Source organism: Clinocottus analis, unplaced genomic scaffold (genome assembly GCF_023055335.1).
Source record: "Clinocottus analis isolate CAN_PGR_092001 unplaced genomic scaffold, fCliAna1.0.p SCAF_42, whole genome shotgun sequence".
Classification (NCBI taxonomy): Eukaryota; Metazoa; Chordata; class Actinopteri; order Perciformes; family Cottidae; genus Clinocottus; species Clinocottus analis.
The window spans coordinates 643,306-668,305 of NW_027176176.1; the positions used below are offsets into that span (position 1 = coordinate 643,306).

At 51.8% G+C, this 25,000-nt stretch overlaps 2 protein-coding genes and 1 long non-coding RNA gene across 3 annotated transcripts in view; 1 reads left to right on the forward strand and 2 right to left on the reverse strand.

Annotated features, from left to right (window-relative positions):
- Nucleotides 1-14,575, reverse strand: part of LOC137801649 (calmodulin-binding transcription activator 1-like) — a 34,862-nt gene extending 20,287 nt beyond the window's left edge. Inside the window, exons 1-2 of the mRNA XM_068598977.1 lie at nucleotides 14,565-14,575; nucleotides 3,346-3,706 (exon numbers count right to left, since the gene is read on the reverse strand). Of these exons, the coding sequence (XP_068455078.1) occupies nucleotides 3,346-3,706; nucleotides 14,565-14,575 (372 nt within the window). The remainder of the gene's footprint in view (nucleotides 1-3,345; nucleotides 3,707-14,564) is intronic.
- Nucleotides 14,576-14,664: 89 nt separating this feature from the next.
- LOC137801660 (uncharacterized) lies at nucleotides 14,665-22,946 on the reverse strand. Its single transcript, XR_011079900.1, has 3 exons — nucleotides 22,834-22,946; nucleotides 20,130-20,226; nucleotides 14,665-14,767 (listed from the first exon to the last, which is right to left on the reverse strand). It is a non-coding gene; the product is annotated as an uncharacterized lncRNA (long non-coding RNA).
- A 1,182-nt stretch (nucleotides 22,947-24,128) lies between these two features.
- The window catches only part of LOC137801700 (dnaJ homolog subfamily C member 11-like), a 6,189-nt gene continuing 5,317 nt past the window's right edge, over nucleotides 24,129-25,000 (forward strand). The window contains exons 1-3 of the mRNA XM_068599053.1: nucleotides 24,129-24,254; nucleotides 24,631-24,760; nucleotides 24,925-24,998. Of these exons, the coding sequence (XP_068455154.1) occupies nucleotides 24,129-24,254; nucleotides 24,631-24,760; nucleotides 24,925-24,998 (330 nt within the window). The remainder of the gene's footprint in view (nucleotides 24,255-24,630; nucleotides 24,761-24,924; nucleotides 24,999-25,000) is intronic.

Consider the following 25,000-nt stretch of genomic DNA (forward strand, 5'->3'; position numbering starts at 1 on the left):
GTGTGTGTGTGTGTGTGTGTGTGTGTGTGTGTGTGTGTGTGTGTGTGTGTGTGTGTCACTAACAGTAAATATCACTGCAGAAGAAACAAACAAATCTGGTTAACTCCTGCAGCTCACGTGGCGTCCTCTTTCTGAAAGATCTATTCAGAATTCTGTTTGTCTGCCAAATAAAGATTTCATGTCGTGTGTTTGTTGTTTTGGAAAAGACTGGGAGCCCCCATGTTGAAGTCATGCATATTTAACTCTCCTCAAGCCTCAAAAACAAACTGCCGAAGACAAGCGTCAATTTACAAATGAACAAATTGTCTGCAATCTCTGGTTCATCTCTTCTGCGCTGCAGAGCCGCCGGCCTCACGCTGGGAGATCAGGTGCAGCTGAAACAATCCTCAGCTAAAGTCAACATTAAAGGTTACCAAGCGGCCGCCCGCGCCGCGGCCCCGGGCTGCAGACCTGGATACATGTTATTATGGGCTTGCAGTCGGTGGCGGGTGTTGCAGGATGGGATGAGCCTGTGCTCTCATAAAGGAGTGCAGGGGGGCGAGCAGCCACCGAGCATCCTTCACCTCATCACGACTCTTTACCCGCTGGTCAGATGAGGTGCTTGGACTTGGCCCTCTGCCATTGATTACTGACAATTAAACAACACCCTGAGCACAAGGAAGAAACGAGCAGCCTCTTATTAACCCCTCAGAGTTCACCTGCTGCACTTCAGGGTTTCCTTTTTGCATGTCGTGGTGAAGTGTGGATGAGCGTCATGTTGTACAGCAGCTCGATGGAGACTCACCGCTAAGCGCATGAACAGGATAACATCTGTTGGAAGTATTAATAGTGTGTTGGTGTACGGCTGGTGTATCAATAGATCCAAAGGGGCTCCTCTTCACGCTGTGTTCAGGTGATGATGCGCTTCAGGAGGTAGAGCCCCGTGTCACCGCCGCTCTGCGAGCTGTGACTCATGCAGTGGGCGCCAAAGCTATGCTAGCTATCTTTAAACGTCTCTGTAAGATACATATGAATACATAACAGGAGGGGAAGAGGAGTGTAACCATCGTCAACATGCAGTTTGCTGAAATGTGGTTTGTTCTCCTCCATTAAAAGTATATTCCTGTGGAAGCTGTTCATGAATCTCTCTGCTTGAAAACAGACGGAGGAGCAGACAGACGCCGGCCTCCTCCTGCCGGCGTCCAGCTCATGGACGACTTCATCCTGAGACACCTGAGAGCAAGAAGAGGCTGGAGAGGGCTGACTGAGCCCCAAGCTGATGGAGACCAATACAGACACAGATACACAGACACAGATACAGATACAGATACACAGATACACAGATACACAGATACACAGATACACACACAGATACAGATACACAGATACACACACAGATACACAGATACACAGATACACACACAGATACACAGATACACAGATACAGATATACAGATACAGATATACAGATACAGATACACATACAGATACAAATACAGATGCACAGATACAGATATACAGATATACATAGACAGATACACATACATACACAGATACACAGATACAGATACATACACAGATACAGATACATACACAGATACACACACAGATACACATACATACACAGATACAGATACATACACAGATACACAGATACACATACATACACAGATACAGATACATACACAGATACACACACAGATACACATACATACACAGATACAGATGCATACACAGATACACACACAGATACACATACATACACAGATACAGATGCATATGCAGCGTCCGCTTCCAACAACAGCTGGTGATGCAGTGAGGTTAACAGGTAATCCTGCTTTAAACTGCATGTTGTCCTGTTTTCCTGTGAACTCTTCTCTGAAAACCAACAAGAGTTTTGGACGCAGCGCTTTAGCTGCAAATCTTCCCGAGGCTTTCAAAGAAGACTGCCATGTTGTTAGCAACAACTTTCAGTGTCAAACAGCCAAAGGCATGAAGAGAACTCTATTCTCATCGCTGTCACTTGGCCAAGAAACCAGTGAGATGTTGTGTGTTTCAGAGGAAGGATCAGACTCAAACCCTACATCTGCACATCAGCATCCCTCATATAGATATAGAGATGATATGGAGATGATGCCGAGACGCCTCCTGAGAGCAGCATGATGGATGAGACGTTCCAGCTCAGCTTGTCTTAGACTAATGACACAGCTGCAATGCAGCGCACAACTTAGTGCACAGCTAACATTGTGTCTGCACAGACACACAACACACACACACTGTGCATACACTTACACGCACACACACGCACACACACACACACACACACACACACACACACACACACACATACGCACACACACGCACGCACACACACACACACACACACACACACACACACGCACACACACACATACGCACACACACGCACGCACACACACACACACACACACACACACACACACACACACACACATACGCACACACACGCACGCACACACACACACACACACACACACGCACACGCACACATACGCACACACACGCACACACACACACACACACGCCAGCTTGTTTAATCCTCCAGGAATCAGTGAAATTTGATTACCATGACTTTTACAAACACACTCCATATGAGAGCAGACATTCTATACATCAGCAGGAGAGGAGGGAGGAGGAGAGGAGGGAGGAGGAGAGAGGAGGAGAGAGAGAGGAGAGAGGAGAGGAGGAGAGAAGAGGAGGAGGGAGGAGAGAGGAGAGGAGAGGAGGAGAGGAGGAGAGGAGGAGAGGAGAGAAGAGGAGGAGAGGAGGAGAGGAGAGGAGGAGAGGAGAGAGAAGAGGAGGAGGGAGGAGAGAGGAGAAAAGGAGAGAGAAGGGAGGGAGATGCAGAAATACGTGATGCTGGATTGAACTGCAGTTTGGGAGGAGGAACACTGGACACACACTGGTCCCCTGAGTGGAATACAACACGCACGCACGCACGCACGCACGCACACACACGCACACACACACACGCACGCACACACACACACACACACACACACACACACACACACACACACACACACACACACACAGCATCACTCTCGTCCTCTCAGAACCTTTTGTGGATTTTATGAAGACGCCAACTTCCTGCTTTGGCTGCTGCTGCAAACAGGAAGCTGAGAGGGTCATGAGATCAGAAACATGTTGTCATCAGTTTACTGGATGATGAAGCATTAATGCAGCAGGTCCCATGTCAGGTGAGCAGGAGGTCTCTTTATGCCTCGTTCCTTCTGTTCTCAGGAACATGCTCTGCAGCATCATGAAGAGAAGGAACGCGTCAACATGAAGTTCTTCTCTGAGAACAGAGTCCACGACGCTGCTGACCAGCAGACTGCTGACCAGCAGACTGCTGACCAGCAGACTACTGACCAGCAGACTGCTGACCAGCAGACTGCTGACCAGCAGACTGCTGACCAGCAGACTGCTGACCAGCAGACTACTGACCAGCAGACTGCTGACCAGCAGACTGCTGACCAGCAGACTACTGCTGACCAGCAGACTGCTGACCAGCAGACTACTGCTGACCAGCAGACTACTGACCAGCAGACTGCTGACCAGCAGACTACTGCTGACCAGCAGACTGCTGACCAGCAGACTACTGACCAGCAGACTACTGACCAGCAGACTACTGACCAGCAGACTGCTGACCAGCAGACTACTGACCAGCAGTCTGCTGCCGTCAGGACTTCATCACCACGTTACAGGTTCAACGCCACCACCTCTGTGTTATGATCCATGTTTACTGGTGTGCATGTTCACGTGCATCACGCACAGCGGGAACGGACAATAAGAGCTTTGAAACATGAAGGGAAGCTGACATTTGTATCATTATATTGTATTTTTACTCAGCAATGAATAAACTTGTTTTTGCAATTAAACGGCAGCATAATCTCACAGTTTTAATTAAAAATAGAGTTGCAGGCTGCAAGTGGCAATTAGTGTGTTGAAGCTCGGCGGCCGGAGCACTCAGATGCATGAGATAGCAACGCAACGGACAATCTGACCTCACAGCAACTTTACACAACACAAACAACGCACTGCAACACACTTTTGTGGCCCCTTCGCAAACTAGAGTGAAGTTTGTAATTGCTTTTGTAATGAATACACACATTTACTCTGTTTCCTGTTTGAATGTCTAAATGACTGAAGAGCCGCTAATAACGCTGCAGAAACATCATGACATCATCATGACATCATCATACCATCAGCATGACATCATCATGACATCATCATGACATCATCATACCATCAGCATGACATCATCATGACATCATCATGACATCATCATACCATCAGCACGACATCATCATGACATCATCATACCATCAGCATGACATCATCATGACATCATCATACCATCAGCATGACATCATCATGACATCATCATACCATCAACATGACATCATCATGACATCATCATACCATCAGCATGACATCATCATGACATCATCATACCATCATCATGACATCATCATCATCATGACATCATCATACCATCAACATGACATCATCATGACATCATCATACCATCAACATGACATCATCATGACATCATCATACCACCAGCATGACATCATCATACCATCATCATACCATCAGCATGGCATCATCATGACATCATCATCATGACATCATTATAACATCTGCAGAGAAGGAAGAGCTCATTGAATATGAAACATTACAAATAAAGAAAATTCAAGCTAAGACATATGATGTCTAACTATAACTACATAACATAACTATATAACTATATAACATAACTATATAACCATATAACATAACTATATAACTATATAACATAACTATATAACCATATAACATAACTATATAACTATATAACATAACAATATAACTATATAACATAAATATATAACTATATAACTCCATAACTACATAACATAACTATATAACCATATAACATAACTATATAACCATATAACATAACAATATAACTATATAACATAACAATATAACTATATAACATAAATATATAACTATATAGCTCCATAACTATATAACATTACTATATAAGTCCATAACTATATAAATATGTAGCTCCATAACTACATAACATTACTATATAACTCCATAACTATATAAATATGTAAGTCCATAACTATATAACATTACTATATAACTCCATAACTATATAACTATATAACTCCATAACTATATAACATTACTATATAACTCCATAACTATATAAATATGTAGCTCCATAACTATATAACATTACTATATAACTCCATAACTATATAAATATGTAAGTCCATAACTATATTAGTATACATCTGCAGTGTGGAGAGCTTCTGGAAAGAATGAATCACTGAAACAGAAACTATTTCCATCTCACACACAGAAGGAACACACGAGTAAATAAAGGAGATGTTTGACTGAAAGCTGCTTTCCTCCACACGTATGAAATATGGATCAGTTTCCAGCTTCCTGAAGGAGAATATTCCTCTGCAGGTCTCTGGCTGCAGGTTTATTAAGTCAGAAGTGAAGACGCTAAAGAAAGATCAATAGGTTCCAGCACCGCGGTGCTTGATTTACAGCGTGATTGTTTGTTGACGTCGCTCTGATGTAAACATGCAAAATTGCCTTTTGCTGCAGAAAAATATATATTTTACTCCTGAAGCCCTTATGGAGCAGAAAGTTATCAAAGTTAAACAAAGTTATAAAGTTACCTCGATGAAGCTCCACACACACACACACACACACACACACACACACACACACACACACACACACACACACACACACACACACACACACACACACACACACACACACACACTGTAATGTGTTATCTGTCCCCAATGAATTAAATCTAATTTACACAGACTCAGATATTACAGTTGTTCTGAGGACATTTAAGGACAAAAACTCTCACTGCAGCCGGGCGTCTTATTACAGGAGACACTGCTGGCCACACACACACACACACACACACACACACACACACACACACACACACACACACACACACACACACACACACAGTTACACAATCCCACTGTTTAATATGTTTCTGTGTCTCCAGTTAACAATATTTTGTGTCAAATTATAGTGGGCAAGATAAATAGTGGGTCTGTGGCAGCATGCGGAAAATATACAGGAAGAGAGGAGGAGAGGAGAGAAGGAGAGAAGGAGAGGAGGGAGGAGAGAAGGAGAGGAGGGAGGAGGAGAAAGGAGAGGGAGACAGGAGGGAGGAGAAGGAGAGGAGGAGAGGAGAGAAGAGGAGAGAAAGAGAGAGGAGAGAGGAGAGGAGAAAGGAGATAGGAGAAGGAGGAAAGGAGAAAAGGATCGAGGAGAGAGGAGATAAACACTGTTCCTCCCTCACACCTGCTGTCCTCCTTAATCTGCTTCTTTGTGAACTTGGTGGTGAAACGTTTGGAAGCTGCAGCTCTGACTCTGAGAGACGTCCAATGTTCCACGCAGAGACATTTGCAAATGAAAAGCCCGCTGGATAATTACATGAATCAACAAGGAAATTACATTCATGAATAGAATGAATCCAATTAATTCTTTGCATTGCTGCAGATTTGCTTCTCTCCGGCAGTTTGGTCAGCAGGACGGACCGGACGTCACAACACGGTGACGTGGTGTTAATTGGGCTTTGCTTGGCTCAGAGAGAGATGAGGAGATAGACAAAGAGGAGGAGAGAGGGATGGAGGGAGGGAGGGAAGGAGAGAGCCTGGAGGACTAATTAGTGATTAGAACTTGGCGCTCTGCAAACATAAAATATTTCTCAACCCAAAAGACACAAGAATGATTCTAAATAAAAGAAAAGGAATCAAACACACGGAGCTGTGAACCCCTTTGGTATCGTGTGTGTGCGCATGTCTGTGTGTATGACATGTGTGCAAGTATGTGTGAGCATGTGTATGTGTGTGTGTGTGTGTGTGTGTGTGTGTGTGTGTGTGTGTGTGAGAGTGTGTGTGTGTGTGTGTTGGCTCCTCTGCCCCTCATTAAACCTGCTTTACTCTGGTAAACGGCAGCAGCACAGAGCTCAATGTCAACGGAAGAGGTTACAGCCATAGGCAGGCTCTGACACACACACACACACACACACACGCACGCACGCACGCACGCACGCACGCACACACACACACACACACACACACACACACACACACACACACACACACACACACACACACACACACACACACACACACACACACACACACGGTTCATTTTAGAACTCGTGGTGCGTTCCTTTTGTCTGTGCAGTGAGAGCTGCATGTTAGCGTTTCACACATCAAGTTCATAAATCAAGCGCTCCCTTCAGCAGCGAGTGGGTGGAGCCGCTGCTGTCTGCTTCCTGTCTCCTGCTTCCTGTCTCCTGTCTCCTGCTTCCTGTCTCCTATCTCCTGCTTCCTGTCTCCTGTCTCCTGTCTCCTGCTTCCTGTCTCCTATCTCCTGCTTCCTGTCTCCTATCTCCTGCTTCCTGTCTCCTATCTCCTGTCTCCTGCTTCCTGTCTCCTGTCTCCTATCTCCTGCTTCCTGTCTCCTATCTCCTGTCTCCTGCTTCCTGTCTCCTGCTTCCTGTCTCCTGTCTCCTGCTTCCTGTCTCCTGTTTCCTGTCTCCTGTCTCCTGCTTCCTGTCTCCTGCTTCCTGTCTCCTGCTTCCTGCTTCCTGCTTCCTGTCTCCTGCTTCCTGCTTCCTGTCTCCTGTCTCCTGTCTCCTGCTTCCTGTCTCCTGTCTCCTGTCTCCTGCTTCCTGTCTCCTGCTTCCTGTCTCCTGTCTCCTGCTTCCTGTCTCCTGCTTCCTGCTTCCTGTCTCCTGTCTCCTGCTTCCTGCTTCCTGCTTCCTGTCTCCTGTCTCCTGCTTCCTGCTTCCTGCTTCCTGTCTCCTGTCTCCTGCTTCCTGCTTTCTGCTTCCTGTCTCCTGTCTCCTGTCTCCTGCTTCCTGTCTCCTGTCTCCTGCTTCCTGTCTCCTGCTTCCTGCTTCCTGTGTCCTGTCTCCTGCTTCCTGCTTCCTGCTTCCTGCTTCCTGCTTCCTGCTTCCTGTCTCCTGTCTCCTGTCTCCTGCTTCCTGCTTCCTGTCTCCTGTCTCCTGCTTCCTGCTTCCTGTGTCCTGTCTCCTGCTTCCTGCTTCCTGTCTCCTGCTTCCTGTCTCCTGTCTCCTGCTTCCTGCTTCCTGCTACCTGTCTCCTGCTTCCTGCTTCCTGCTTCCTGCTTCCTGCTTCCTGTCTCCTGGTCTCTAGCGGCTCCATCGTACTGGTGATCGCGTCCCTGCTGCTCACTTCTCACCTCGTGTGATTGTGAGAAATATTATAAACGCAGGAATACGATGTTTATGTCCATGTAGATATTTAATGCTCACAAAGCACAATGCCATGAATAATACAGTCAACACACACACACACACACACACACATACACACACACACATACATACACACACACACACACACACACACACACACATACACACACATGGACAAGCACACGCTAATATGTTGCCATGGCAACACCTGCCCTTGAAGCTAGCACACGCGTGTGGGCAGCGGCCTCACATGTATGTTTCTGATCTGCTTTCAGTCAATGATCATGTTAGCATCACGCGTGTGTGAACTGTCACGCTGCATGCCACACAACGTCATACTGCATGCTACACAATGACACACTGCATGCTACACAATGACACACTGCATGCTACACAATGACACACTGCATGCTACACAATGACACACTGCATGCTACACAATGACACACTAAATGCTACACAATGACACACTACATGCTACACAATGACACACTACATGCTACACAATGACACACTACATGCTACACAATGACACACTACATGCTACACAACGACACACTACATGCTACACAACGACACACTACATGCTACACAATGACACACTACATGCTACACAACGACACACTACATGCTACACAACGACACACCAGCGGCTCGTGACTCAGACGCCAGCGGCTCGTGACTCAGATGCCAGCGGCTCGTGACTCAGATGCCAGCGGCTCGTGACTCAGATGCCAGCGGCTCGTGGCTCAGACGCCAGCGGCTCGTGACTCAGATGCCAGCGGCTCGTGGCTCAGACGCCAGCGGCTCGTGGCTCAGACGCCAGCGGCTCGTGGCTCGTGGCTCAGATGCCAGCGGCTCGTGGCTCGTGGCTCAGATGCCAGCGGCTCGTGGCTCAGACGCCAGCGGCTCGTGACTCAGACGCCAGCGGCTCGTGGCTCAGACGCCAGCGGCTCGTGGCTCAGACGCCAGCGGCTCGTGACTCAGACGCCAGCGGCTCGTGACTCAGATGCCAGCGGCTCGTGGCTCAGACGCCAGCGGCTCGTGACTCAGATGCCAGCGGCTCGTGGCTCAGACGCCAGCGGCTCGTGGCTCAGACGCCAGCGGCTCGTGGCTCGTGGCTCAGATGCCAGCGGCTCGTGGCTCGTGGCTCAGATGCCAGCGGCTCGTGGCTCAGACGCCAGCGGCTCGTGACTCAGACGCTAGCGGCTCGTGGCTCAGACGCGAGTGGCTCGTGACTCAGACGCCAGCGGCTCGTGACTCAGACGCCAGCGGCTCGTGGCTCGTGGCTCAGATGCCAGCGGCTCGTGGCTCAGACGCCAGCGGCTCGTGGCTCAGACGCCAGCGGCTCGTGGCTCAGACGCCAGCGGCTCATGGCTCAGACGCCAGCGGCTCGTGGCTCAGACACTAGCGGCTCGTGGCTCAGACGCCAGCGGCTCGTGGCTTAGACGCCAGCGGCTCGTGGCTCAGACGCCAGCGGCTCATGGCTCAGACGCCAGCGGCTCGTGGCTCGTGGCTCAGATGCCAGCGGCTCGTGGCTCAGACGCCAGCGGCTTGTGGCTCAGACGCCAGCGGCTCGTGGCTCGTGACTCAGACGCCAGCGGCTCGTGGCTCAGATGCCAGCGGCTCGTGGCTCAGATGCCAGCGGCTCGTGGCTCAGACGCCAGCGGCTCGTGGCTCAGATGCCAGCGGCTCGTGGCTCAGATGCCAGCGGCTCGTGGCTCAGACGCCAGCGGCTCGTGACTCAGACGCCAGCGGCTCGTGGCTCAGACGCGAGTGGCTCGTGACTCAGACGCCAGCGGCTCGTGACTCAGACGCCAGCGGCTCGTGGCTCGTGGCTCAGATGCCAGCGGCTCGTGGCTCAGACGCCAGCGGCTCGTGACTCAGACGCCAGCGGCTCGTGGCTCAGACGCGAGTGGCTCGTGACTCAGACGCCAGCGGCTCGTGGCTCAGACGCCAGCGGCTCATGGCTCAGACGCCAGCGGCTCGTGGCTCGTGGCTCAGATGCCAGCGGCTCGTGGCTCAGACGCCAGCGGCTTGTGGCTCAGACGCCAGCGGCTCGTGGCTCGTGACTCAGACGCCAGCGGCTCGTGGCTCAGATGCCAGCGGCTCGTGGCTCAGATGCCAGCGGCTCGTGGCTCAGACGCCAGCGGCTCGTGGCTCAGATGCCAGCGGCTCGTGGCTCAGATGCCAGCGGCTCGTGGCTCAGACGCCAGCGGCTCGTGACTCAGACGCCAGCGGCTCGTGGCTCAGACGCGAGTGGCTCGTGACTCAGACGCCAGCGGCTCGTGACTCAGACGCCAGCGGCTCGTGGCTCGTGGCTCAGATGCCAGCGGCTCGTGGCTCAGACGCCAGCGGCTCGTGGCTCAGACGCCAGCGGCTCGTGGCTCAGACGCCAGCGGCTCATGGCTCAGACGCCAGCGGCTCATGGCTCAGACGCCAGCGGCTCGTGGCTCAGACACTAGCGGCTCGTGGCTCAGACGCCAGCGGCTCGTGGCTCAGACGCCAGCGGCTCGTGGCTCAGACGCCAGCGGCTCATGGCTCAGACGCCAGCGGCTCGTGGCTCGTGGCTCAGATGCCAGCGGCTCGTGGCTCAGACGCCAGCGGCTCGTGGCTCAGATGCCAGCGGCTCGTGGCTCAGACGCCAGCGGCTCGTGGCTCAGATGCCAGCGGCTCGTGGCTCAGATGCCAGCGGCTCGTGGCTCAGACGCCAGCGGCTCGTGGCTCGTGGCTCAGATGCCAGCGGCTCGTGGCTCAGACGCCAGCGGCTCGTGGCTCAGACGCCAGCGGCTCGTGGCTCGTGGCTCAGACGTGTGACATCCTGAAGTCTGAACCGACCCGTCAGACGTTGCATCATTTTGACCACAGAGCCTCAACATGCAGGTGAGACGCTGCAGGCTCCGCCGCATGGAGCTGCAGAGTGAAACTCTCTGTCTACTAGGAGCAGCAGCAGCAGCAGCAGGAGGAGGATGAAAAAGAGGAGGAGGAGGATGAGGAGGAGGAACAGCAGGAGAAGGAGGAGGAGGAGGAGGATGAGGAGGAGGAACAGCAGGAGAAGGAGGAGGAGGAGGAGGATGAGGAGGAGGAACAGCAGGAGAAGGAGGAGGAGCTTCCACCAGAGTCTCTCATGAGCTCCACAGACTCAGAGCTGCTCCTCGACTGTTAGACACTTTTACAGCCTCCACATCTCAAAACCAAACAAGTCACCTCCACCGTCTCTCTGTCCATCCAGCTGAGTGTTTGTTATCTAAAAGAAGTCCATCGTCTATTACCACAGACACACACACACACACACACACACACATACACACACACACACACACACACACACACCCCCAATCTATTATTGAACAAAAGGCTCACGCCTCCGCTCAGCCCTTCAGGGAGGAATCCATCCCTCCATCCCAGAATAATTTCACACATCAGTAGATACACAAAAGAGAGAGAGTGAGGGAAGAAGAGAGGGAAGGCCAGAGGAGGAGGAGGAAGAGGAGGAAGAAGAGGAAGAGGAGGAGGAGGAGGAGAAAGAGGAGGAGGAGTGGATGGGGTAAAATGTATGGGGTCACAGCTCAGTGCTTGTGGGATGCCAAGGTGTCGAGGGGAGCCATGTGTGACAAAACAGAGATCAGAGAATCATATGCAATCTCACACACACACACACACACACACACACACACACACACACACACACACACACACACACACACACACACACACACACACACACACTCCTGCCAAGGAAAAGGTGAGAATAAGGACATATCAGATGAAGACTTGTAAAGATCAGGTCTGACTTAATCAGAGGTTTCCTCATCCAAACACTGCATGGTAATCTCTTTATCACACACATACACACACCCTCACACACACACACACACACACACACACACACACACACACACACTAAGGATAATCCTAATTCTACAAGCAGACAACATTGAGGATGAAGAGACACAAAACCAATTTTGGATTTCCTGATGCGTAAGCATATGGAAATGAAGCATTGTATGGGAACCCACAAAGGCACAAGTGTACACACACACACACACACACACACACGCACACACACACACAAACACACAGTGTGTGTGCAGACTGAATGAACACTGGGCGTTTTCAACACACCGTTTGTCGATAACACATCACCACACTTCATGAGCAACATCTAAAGACATTATATGTCAACACAAACAAACACACGTTAAGGCGATGCGACTGAACGCATAAACTCAAAGCTTCAAACAAACGACACGTGACGAGCTGAAGAGGTAAAGGTGACCTGTGTGTGTCTGAAAGTCTGAAGTGTGTTAACTTGGTGACTCAACACACAGATCAAATCAACACAAGCAGGAACAAAATCTATTCTTTTGTTGCAGCAGCTTCAAAATAATCGACCACAATAATCTTGAGCTGTAAATCTCTAACACACACACACACACAGACTGAAAAACACACACACTCTCTTTGCACACTGCTCCCCTATGAAGCCGAGCTGGAGGAGCAGCAGACACAATGGAGTGTTTAAGTATGCAGGAAACTTTACGCTGGTGGAAGAGGAGCTTTGAAGGAATCCGCTGAGGGACGCCAACCTCCCTCTGAACCCAGCCTGCACCTCCTCATCAGAGAGGGAGGGAGAGGACTCGATGTAGGCTGGAGGGGAGACGCATGGAGAGAGGGAGGGAGGGAGAGAGAGAGAGAGAGAGAGAGAGAGGGAGAGAGAGAGAGAGAGAGAGAGAGAGAGAGAGAGAGAGAGAGAGAGAGAGAGAGAGAGAGAGAGAGAGAGAGAGAGAGAGAGAGAGAGAGAGAGAGAGAGAGAGAGAGAAAGAGCACAAAGTGCTCCATCCATGCGACTTGTGCACAATTGCTCTTGGTTAGGCTGATGTGTGGAAGTCCCTAACCGGCAGCGGTCACGTTGTTCTGAACCACACACACACACACACACACACACACACACACACACACACACACACACACACACACACACACACACACGCAGTGCCTATTCATGTGAGCCGTCGGTAGGCGCCGTGCTTAACTCCCAGTATGACCTTCATTGAGATGGATTGCATGAAAAATGTAATGACTTTCCTGAGAGAAAAACCACAGGCCAAATCAGCTTTGCATTGCATAATAATGCCGGACTTGGTAATCAATAACACAAACACACAAACACACATCCATAATGGAGTGCACAGCCTGCACACGGAGAAAATGTCTCAGCAGCGTCACAGTGGATGGAGCGGCGCTGCGCGAGCGGCGCATAAACAAGGAGCTCTTGACCATAAACGCCTGCATCCGTTTCCAGCCATCAAGCGCGTGCTAAGCTAACAGCTTAAGTCTGGAAAACATGCGACTCTGAAAAGCTTTTCACACCCGACAGTGTCGCTCGGGTGATCTGTGGCCGCAAGCACAGACCGGCCCTCACCTCCTGAGCCACTGAGCCACTGAGCCACTGAGCCACTGAGCCACTGAGCCACACTTTAGCTCATCTACTGCTCACGCTGAGCAGCGGGAGCGTCTTATAGAGTGGCACGCAGTCCCAGCAGACCCTCTGTGGTGCAGTGACTCCAGCGGAGGGAGAGGCCTCGGTCTCTCTGGACCCTCTGGACCCTCTGGATCGACGACTCGGTCAGGAGGGTCTAGAGGGTCCAGAGGGACCAGAGAGTCGGTCAGAGGATCCAGAGGGACCGACTCCTCGGTCCCTTTGGATCCTCTGACCAACTCTCTGGTCCCTCTGGACCCTCCTGAACAAGTCCTCTGCCCCTCTAGTCCCTCTGGATCCTCTGGACCCTCAGGACCGACTCCTCTGTCCCTCTGGTCCCTCTGTCCCTCTAGTCCCTCTGGACCCTCTGGACCCTCTGGACCGACCCCTCCGTCACTCTTTTGTTCTCGCGCCTCACTGACAGCTTTTCACTTTCCCCTCTGCATGTTTGTGTGTTTTGTCGGACAAACGTTACACAATGCAACTGGAGCGGCGTGTGCACACATAACAAAAAGCAACTGAGAGCCAGAATGTGCCGCACAACCAACAGCATCTGTGGTTGCATAGCAACAATGTCGGGTTCAGGTAACTCTGCATGCTGCTGACCAGGAGGTGACTGAAGCTCTGCAGAGCAAACCCTCCGCTCTGGAGCCTCCGCTCTGCTTCCTGAGGCCCGGCCGCAGCGCCGCTTCTCTGCCGTTTATTTATTGTATTTGTTTGTTTGTTTCGTGCCCAGTGGCTCAGCTGTAGGGTCCCATCATGAAAGCTGCCACTGTGTTTGTTTACCTGCTCTCCATCGCTCGGCGTGACATCAGCTGGAGATGAGTCCACGCCGGATGAAAAGCAGCGAGCTCCCCCCTGCAGGGACCTCCAGTGTGTCTCACCTCGTTGGTGTTCCAGCGGTGGCGCTCCTTGGGCAGAGAGGAACATTTGGGCAGCACACTCGAGCAGCTTCTTAGGAAGGTAGATCTTCAGCTGGCCCGGCTCATCTGGAGGGAGGGGGGGGGGGGGCGGGGGGGAGGAAGAGGAGGAAGAGGAGAGACATTTCTCATCAGACACAGTCATTGTGAGGAGAATAGCAAAGCAGCATCTCTGTGATCTGGAGGATAACATCAGAACTCGCTGGTCTTGTGAAGCCGCTTCATGGCAGTGACCTTCAGGCCTGAAGGTCACTGCGTCATTCAACTTGCTGGTTCATCAGAAACACAGCTGATCGTGTCTGTGTCGATCCTTTTTGAGGTGAGTCACAGTGATGGAGACCAATAAGTGGGGATAACTTTGGCGATCAAGGAACATAATGAGTTGTTAAGCGTGCAGACGGAGAGGCGGCACATTAGTTGTTGGGCCGTGGTGCACCTGGTCCCACCTGGTCCCACCTGGTCCCAGCTGGTCCCACCTGGTCCCAGCTGGAAGCAGATTTGGATTCAGAAGAATCCATCATCACACATTATGGGGACATTTGAGGTTTGTACCAATCACGGCCAATCAGATGGCATCTCTTCAGCTGCACACATGCAGATGTTCTGTAGACGCTGAGGTTCAGATCACGTTCCTGGACATCAGGTCTTTACTCTGAGCTTCTAGAATTACAACGACCTGAAGCACAGGTGAGCTGTGAGTTGGTAAAAAAGTTATTAATCTTTACCTTCTCTGCTTTATTGCCGAAAATAATTTATTCAGTTTTCTTATTAAGAACAAAACCCATAAAAAGTCAAAAATCTATTATGATGGGACAGATTCCCTGTGTCACCAAATCCTAACCCGTCATCTTCCTCACAGACGCTGAACATCTCAACACACTGCAGCTCCTCACACAGCGCTTCAGTTGACTTTACAACGCTGTGCTGCTGTGAACGAGGAGGAGACACTGAGGAGACGCTGAGGAGACGCTGAGGAGACACTGAGGAGACACTGAGGAGGACGCTGAGGAGCTGAGGAGACACTGAGGAGACACTGAGGAGACGCTGAGGAGACACTGAGGAGACACTGAGGAGACACTGAGGAGACACTGAGGAGACGCTGAGGAGACACTGAGGAGACGCTGAGGAGGCGCTGAGGAGACGCTGAGGAGACACTGAGGAGACGCTGAGGAGACGCTGAGGAGACGCTGAGGAGACGCTGAGGAGACGCTGAGGAGACACTGAGGAGACACTGAGGAGGCGCTGAGGAGACGCTGAGGAGACACTGAGGAGACACTGAGGAGACGCTGAGGAGACGCTGAGGAGACGCTGAGGAGACGCTGAGGAGACACTGAGGAGACACTGAGGAGACGCTGAGGAGACGCTGAGGAGATACTGAGGAGACACTGAGGAGACGCTGAGGAGACACTGAGGAGACGCTGAGGAGACGCTGAGGAGACGCTGAGGAGACGCTGAGGAGACACTGAGGAGACGCTGAGGAGACGCTGAGGAGACACTGAGGAGACGCTGAGGAGACACTGAGGAGACGCTGAGGAGACACTGAGGAGACGCTGAGGAGACACTGAGAGACGCTGAGGAGACGCTGAGGAGACGCTGAGGAGACACTGAGGAGACGCTGAGGAGACACTGAGGAGGCGCTCGAGCTCTGAAACTCTTCTGGGGACTTTGTACATGAAGAATCGTTGCTGACCGTCTTCATGCCAAGAGCCGTGTCGGTAATGAATGAGTCACAATAGATGAAGTCAGACATGGATCCCTCTCTCAGTTGAACAGGATGCTGCTTCAAAGCTATCGCTAAATACCAAAACAACAGCGACATGCAAGATCCCTCGTGTGGCAGGAATGTGTACTGCATAAATAAAGGTTTATTAGAAGACGACCCCATCAAAACGTCCTGCGACGCCGCTGTGGGCCGCGACCCAGAGCGACCGCACTGGAGCCCGAAGAGTCCTCGATAAACTAGAGCTGCTGTATGACGATGACGTCATCATATTATTGTTGCTTCCCCTTTAATGGGACTTGTTGACATATTGCACCTCATGCTTTCATTGAAGGACCAAACACATGCTCCTAAGTGTGTGTATGGTGGAAGAACACACACCTGCACAGGTACAACAAGAGAGTGAAACTAACTGGTGCTGCTGGAAACCAGTAACATCTCTGCTCCCACTGCGCAGCGGCCACAGCAACATCATGAATACATGCAGGTGAGGGAGAAAAAAAATCCCCCTGCGCCTCAGGAAAGTAATACTTCACCAGCACACAGCGTCCACACACAGATGGAGCCCCGCTGTGTGTGTGTGTGTGTGTGTGTGTGTGTGTGTGTGTGCCCAACGGGTGTGCCGCTCAGAAGTCAAAGAGAGCAAGCACTCAAAGGTTATTGATAAGCATTTGAGTAGAGGGCGTCCATTCATGACTCCCCTGGGAAGATAGGAATTATACTCTACCTGAGGGCAGAGGACCGAGCGAGAGGAGAGAGAGACAGGTGGGAGGGAGAGAGGGAGAGGAGGGGGGAGGGGGGGAGACAATGAGCCAGAGAGAAAGTTAATGAAGAAAGAAACTTAGGAAGAGAGAGAAGATTTAGAAAGTATGAAACATGCAAGGACACGAGATGGAAGGAGGGGAAAGCAGTGGAACGTCTCAGTGTGTGTGTGTGTGTGTGTGTGTGTGTGTGTCTGCGTGTGTGTGTGTCTGCGCATGTGTGTGTGTTTGTGTCAGTGTGTTCAGGCACGTATGGCCCCCCTAATCAATTATGCATTTATTAATAGAAGGCCTGAGAAGACAAAATTTCAAACAGCTGAACTGTGCAGCAGCTTAGTTAAACAGCTGAATGCTGCAGCTTAGTTAAAGCCTAATTTCTTTTTTAGCAGCACTCCAGCCTCTCTGCTATGAATGCCAATCAGCGTCTGAACCCCTCCCTCCCGGCTACGGCCCCCCTCTCTCCCCCCCTCCTTTCCCCCTCCTCCCCCCCTCCCCCTCCCCCCGCTGTTCTGAAGAATCCTCATCAGAGCCTCGCCTTTGAAATGTACCAGAACCACCACATCAAACAAGCCGCCGCACATGCATACAGCACACACACACACACACACGACACACACACACACACACACACACACACACACACACACACACACACGGTGCCTGCCGATCAAAGCTGAGACATCACATTTGTCCCAGAGTGGCGTTTTCCGGCGGTGACCTTGGGACTGAGACCTGGTCTTCAGGACCCTCGCAGCCGCTCCTCGCTGACGAGGGATGGAAGAGCAACTTTGCAGATTTGTTGAATGCTGATGAGCTTTTACACCCCACAAGGGTTGTCTGTGGTGTCTCTAACAACCCTGAACCAGCGCACGCGGCCCTGTTTTAAGAGATCTCTGTCGCAATTGTCTTTTCATCTGCTAGTGAACGGCTCTCTGCGGAGCGATGCCGTGGTGACACACCGGGCAGAACTTCTCTCCTGGAGAACCCACCAGGCTGGGCACACCTGAGATGTGAAGGCAGCGCCGCCTCTCCCGCTGACGCCTGAGACTACAGACGTGTTTCTACCTGCAATGCTCACGAGGCGACAGATCACTTCGCATCGCTGGTCGAGTAAAACGAGTCGAACGGAGCCTGAATGCTAATGTGAGCCGCCGCTCGTTAAGCTAACAGAGACAATGTTCCACCAAAGGGAAGCGCTGGCTTTGGTTGCCTATCAGATGCCATCATTTAGACTGGAATCACACAGAAGAGGCCTCTGACTGATGAATATTTTACCTCATAAAACTGTCATCTCCATATTTAACACAGAAACAAGCAATGCCCTTGTGAGATGGCTGTCAGTTAATTATAAAACTCTCCCTCAGTAAAGAGAGAGAAAAACGCTCCAAATGCAACTCTTAACTCTCCCCCCTCCTGATATTAGGAGGCGTCAGGGGAAATTTTCACATTTTCCCCCTTTTCAGGATGAAATTAATGTGACAGAAAGAAAGGCTCATTGCACAGCAGCTAGAGAGAGAGAGAGAGAGAGAGAGAGAGAGAGAGAGAGAGAGAGAGAGAGAGAGAGAGAGAGAGAGAGAGAGAGAGAGAGAGAGAGAGAGAGAAGAAAGGGGGAGCGTAGCATGGGATGAGCGAGGGTGCAGGAGAGGAGGAGTAGGGAGGAGGGAGTAGGGAGTAGGAGGAGGGAGGGGGGAGGGGGAGGGGAGGAGGGGATGGAGGAGATGGGCATGCATGCTAATTTTATCATTCTGCTGATAAACTTTTCCTCCAGTAATCCTCCAGCTGGGACGTGAGCAGGAGGGAAGTCTCACAGCGAACATCCCGAACACAACTCTCTGTTTCACATCCTCGCTTTATTTCATATTCAGTCTCGTTGGCTCTCATGAAGACGATCTGGTGCAGGTATGAGGCCAGCTGCTCCCCTCCAAGAGAAAACAGGGATGTGTGTGTGTGTGTGTGTGTGTGTGTGTGTGTGTGTGTGTGTGTGTGTGTGTGTGTGTGTGTGTGTGTACCCCTCCCAACAACCCCACTAAGCAGCATGTCAGTCCGTTCTTCCTCACATCTGTGTCGATTCTCTCCGATTTGTTCCCCGAACACACACACACACACACACACACACACGTACACACACACACACACACACACACACACACACACACACACACACACACACACACACACACACACACACACACAGAGGCAGAGACATGCATCTGCGTCACGTCTCAGAAATCAATAACAAATCAAAGCAATCATTGGCTTTAGTCCATCCCACACGCCGCAGCAGACACACACACAGACACACACACACCACACACACACACGCTCAGACAGAGTTGTACTCACACACGACATGCGGCGACCTCAGATTACACACTCCATCTCACTTTTAGTTTAACCAGCCCCACCGAGGATTACAGGCACCTAATGCCATGTGTACAGATTAGCTATGACAATAAACTACTGATAGCCCTGGTAAGCCCTGCCTCCTCTCTGGCCGCGTGTGTGTGTGTGTGTGTGTGTGTGTGTACGAGTGTGTGTACGTGTGTGTGTGTGTGTGTGTGTGTGTGTTGTGTGTACGTGTGTGTGTGTGTGTGTGTGTGTGTGTGTACGTGTGTGTGTGTGCGTGTGCATGCTAATGCTGTCCTGGCATGTATGAATAAACATGATGTGTAAGAGAGCTGAAATGGAATGACGTCTCAGCACAGAGACACAGCGTGTGTGTGTGTGTGTGTGTGTGTGTGTGTGTGTGTGTGTGTGTGTGTGTGTGTGAGTGGTGTGTGTGATCTGTTACAGAGCAGACGAGAAGGAGATCTCAGTCGTTCCCTCATCACATCATTCTGCCAGAAGGCTTTTATACTTGCACCCTGTGCCACAGACGAGTGTGCACGCCCGTGCACGTGCACACACTCACGTGCACGGGCAGCATGAAGAGTGTGTCTGCGTCTCTTACTGTTGGCGTCAGTGTCGGTCGCTCTTGGGAGGGGTGTGTCCTGTGTAACCAACGGCGATCCTGACCATTCGCTCTGGATTTCTTATCTTCTTCAGTCCTAAAAGAGAGAGAGAGAGAGAGAGAGAGAGAGAGAGAGAGAGAGAGAGAGAGAGAGAGAGAGGAGAGAGAGAGGGAGAGAAGAGAGAGAGAGAGAGAGAGAGAAGATAGAGAGAGAGAGAGAGAGAGAGAGAGAGAGGGGAGAGAGAGAGAGAGAGAGAGAGAGAGGAGAGAGAGAGAGAGGAGAGAGAGAGAGAGAGAGAGAGAGAGAGAGAGAGAGAGAGAGAGAAGAGAGAGAGAGAGAGAGAGAGAGAGAGAGAGAGAGAGGAGAGAGAGAGAGGAGAGAGAGTGTGTTTAGGCGACGCTCTGGTTTCCTCGCTCCTTCCTCGCTCCTCTCCTGCTCCCTCAGCAGAGCAGCTGATGTCTCTGGTGCTCTGTGCCTCCATGAGGCTGTGTCGGGCCTCCAATGTGTGTGACTACTTGTTCCCGCTTTAGTTTCTCTCCTCATGTCTCTGTTTCCCTGACCACTGTTGCTATGATACACAGAGCAGCAGAGGGTCGCGCTACATGCTGCTGCTCTCACGGCTGCGTCGCTCTGATCAGCACATCTGGAAACAGAGGATCTGTGTCTCTGCTGCCAGACCACAGAGCGTCCCTCTGGCTTCATTCAGCGGCGGAAGCTCAGAGGGGCAAACCCCTCGTGCTGCGCGCGTGAGCTAGCATGTGTGAGCTAGCGTGTGTGAGCTAGCGTGTGTGAGCTAGCGTGTGTGTGTGAGCTAGCGTGTGTGTGTGAGCTAGCATGTGTGAGCTAGCATGTGTGAGCTAGCGTGCTGTGTAGTAATGTATGGTTTCATATTCATGTGCTACAGCGCCTGCTGCCCATGAGCCATCTGTCTCATCTCCAGCTCCAGTCTCCTCACGGGACTCTCAGCGCAGGGCCTCGCCACCGGCTGCTCTATAGCTGCTCTCTGGCTGCTCTCTGGCTGCTTTGTGGCTGCTCTATAGCTGCTCACTAGCTGCTCTCTGGCTCCTCTATAGCTCCTATCTGGCTGCTCTATAGCTGCTCTCTGGCTGCTCTGTGGCTGCTCTATAGCTCCTCTCTGCCTGCTCTATAGCTGCTCTATACCTGCTCTCTAGCTGCTCTATACTTGCTCTCTGGCTGCTCTATAGCTCCTCTTTGGCTGCTCTCTGGCTGCTCTATACCTGCTCTCTGGTTGCTCTATAGCTCCTCTTTGGCTGCTCTCTAGCTGGTCTTTGACTGCTCTATGGCTGCTCCCTGGCTACTCTATGGCTGCTCCCTGGCTGCTCTCCAGCTGCTCTAGCTGCTCTCTGGCTGCTCTCCTCTACATACGCGTGTCTGGTGCAGCACCAACATGAGCACCAGCTGCTCGTGTAGAGCTCTGTGTAGAGCTCTGTGTAGAGCTCTGTGTAGAGCTCTGTGTAGAGGTCTGTGTAGAGCTCTGTGTAGAGTTCTGTGTAGAGCTCTGTGTAGAGCTCTGTGTAGAGGTCTGTGTAGAGCTCTGTGTAGAGCTCTGTGTAGAGCTCTGTGTAGAGCTCTGTGTAGAGCTCTGTGTAGAGCTCTGTGTAGAGCTCTGTGTAGAGGTCTGTGTAGAGCTCTGTGTAGAGCTCTGTGTAGAGGTCTGTGTAGAGCTCTGTGCTCCCGGTGGAGACGCTTCCTGTCGGTTCCGGTCGCTTTGCCGGGAAGAGACCAGGAGGAACTCTTTGGACCGGTCCGGTACCACAACTCACGTCTCACGCTGAGGAAGCGCCGCGTTCAGACGGTGTGTGTTTATTTGCCTAAACGGGACATCAGCACTTTGAGCAGGAGGGAAAGCAAAGCCATCCTAAACAAATGTCAAGCGCACGGAGCAAGAAATAAAGATTTAATTAACCTCTGAGTTGAGACGGAGATCAAAATGTCACAGCGATGAGGTCATCTCTCAATAATTCATGAAAGCATAAAAACAGCGTGACGATAACGACCCAAAGAGTTTAAACGAGGGAGTTCAACTACATACATGACCTGAAACTGAGACCTGAGCACATGAGCACAAACATAAACACACACACACACACACACACACACACACACACACACACACACACACACACACACACACACACACACACACACACACACATGGGAATGTGACTAAATTGCGCGCATGTCAGTAAATCTACAATTCGCTGCTCTGTTTCTGTTTTTTTGCTCAAAGACAGAAACAGACAGATAAACACACGCGCGCGCGCACACACGCACTCGCGCGCACACTGAACGCATCTGAATTCCTTCAGCGTGAACCCTCTCATCCTCTCTCATCCTCTCTCATCCCCATCCCTTTCATGCTGAACGCTTCAGAAGCACTCATGGAGCAGCTGCTCGGGGGAAACGCTGGCGCGCGTCGCCGGCGCAGAGCTCCCCATCCCGGCTCACAGGGAGCCGAACCCGACGGGACAACTCTCCTTCCGTTATTTATTCTGTCGGTTAACCGAGCTCACACCGCCGCGGCTTCAGCACCTGCGTCCGTGTTTTCGGGCCGGCTGGAGGGGAGGGAAAGCCCCGCCGTTATCTCTCTCCCCCTCCGTGCCTCGTCCCGACATCTCCCGGTCTGAACCCCGAGCAGCAGGACTCTGCCACCGCGAATAAAAAGCCGTATTTCTCTCTTACCTTCCGGCTTGTTTTCGGCAGCCATTTCCCCTCCGCCGCGCGCCTCATCCCTCCTCCTCCTCCTCCTCTTCCTCCTCCTCCTCCTCCTCGACTCGACCTAGTGGTGGTGGAGGTGGTGGGGAGTGGAGTGTGGGGGGTGGGGGGGACCACGCGCGTGCACGGAGAGGACAGCTCAAGGAGGGGGGCGGGGCTGAGAAGAAGGGTGGGGGTGCGAGCCTGCCGCGTTAAGCGAGACTATTGGTCCACGCGGCGCGGACGGGCAGCGGGGATCCGTGATGGTGACTCGCGGAACTCTCCATCCCTCCGTTTGTTCCCGCTGGCCCCGCCCCCTGACGGTCACGCGCACTCTTCCTCGCTGCCTCTCACGTCACTGAACGACGTCTGTATTCGAGGACACCTTGACAGCCTCCCACAGCATCATCATCATCATCATCATTCTCATCATCATCTCTCGCTCTCACACACTCACACACACACACACACACACACACACACGCACACAACGCAGGCCTACACGCACGCAGCCACATCACAGACACGCATGCCAACGCGCGCGTTCATTTCTCCACGCGCACGCCCGCTGCACTGTTGACACGCGGCTGTGAGGTCGTGTCTCGCCGTGAATGATGAACCTCCTGAACGTGAACGCGCGCCGCGCTGTCCCGCGACGCGGTGCTGAAGCGCGCGGTGCTGAAGGGACAGCTCCTCCGCGGCGCTGAACGCAGACAGGAGGTGACACCTGGAGGAGCAGCGGGCTTTGTTGTGACGTGTTGTAATATTCACGTGTTCACCAGCAGGATGTTTAGTATTCTGCCGCGTTAGAGGTTATTCCTTCCAGTGGGCGGTTCCTCCGCAGCTGCTACAGACCAGAGGCTCGTCTGTACCGAGCTACCTGACAGTACCTCACATGAGCTCTGCCATGAAACATGAATATGCATGAGTAACAACAAGCTGCACATTGAAGCATATAACGGATCCTTCACAACATACTATAAAGAAAACCCACTCCTTTCAAATGAAAAGTCCTGCATTCACAACTCAAAAGACTTCTTGCATATGTTCAGTCTGTGTGTGACGTCAGCAGGATAAGAGTGCTGCTTCTTTTGTGCTTTTAACTCAATAAAAACACTTTAAAGTTACATGAACGTGTTTACACACACTGACAAATACAAAACCACCCAGAAAGTACGTACACTCCTCACTATAGTACTTCCGGTATGGCGGTGTTGAAATCTCTTCCGGGCGCCGCCAGCAGAGGGCGACAGAGCAACTTCCGCTCCGGACGCGACTGTCCAATGAGCTTCCAGATCACTGGAGCGGTGGGCGGGACCAAACCAAACGCAAACATGGCGGCGTCCTTAGAAGATGATTTTGAGTTTGACAACCAGGACTACTACTCTCTGCTCAACGTCCGGAAAGAGGTAGGCTCATTCAGGGTGCGGGGACGCGGCCGCCCGGCGGGAAGACTCCCGCCGAGAGACGAGTCTGCCGCCGGGCTCCTCAGACCTCAGACCCGCAGACCCGCAGAGGTTGAGCCGGGGAGGATGCAGCGCAGGCACGACGAGCAGGATGCTCCAGCTGCTGCCTCACCGAGGCAGGCAGCGCTCGCACTGCAGAGTGTGTGTTTGCAGAGTGTGTGTTTGCAGAGTGTGTGTGTGTGTGTGTGTGTGTGTGTGTGTGTGTGTGTGTGTGTGTGTGTGTGTGTGTGTGTGTGTATGTTTGTAGTGTGTGTGTGCTCCGGTGAGCGCCTCCATGTACACCGTGAGCCTGTACATCTCGCCCTCTCTCGTGTGACAGGCTACGCTGGAGGAGCTGAAGGCGTCGTACCGGAGGCTGTGCATGCTCTACCATCCGGACAAACACCGGGACCCGGAGCTCAAGAGCCAGGCGGAGCAGCTCTTCAACCAGGTGCACCAGGCGTATGAAGGTAGGGAGCACCTGCAGTGTGCACACATCGGGACTTTAATCCGTTTTTAGTGATATTCTTCTGGATGAAATGAAACGGGGCATGGAAACAGACACACGATCATTTAAAGCGACAGGAACACACAGGAGCTCCGTGAAGTGAGGTGTGTGTTCTCTGTCCCTCAGTGCTGAGCGACGCTCACTCCAGAGCCATCTATGACATCTTCGGGAAGAAGGGCTTGGAGGTGGAGGGCTGGGAGGT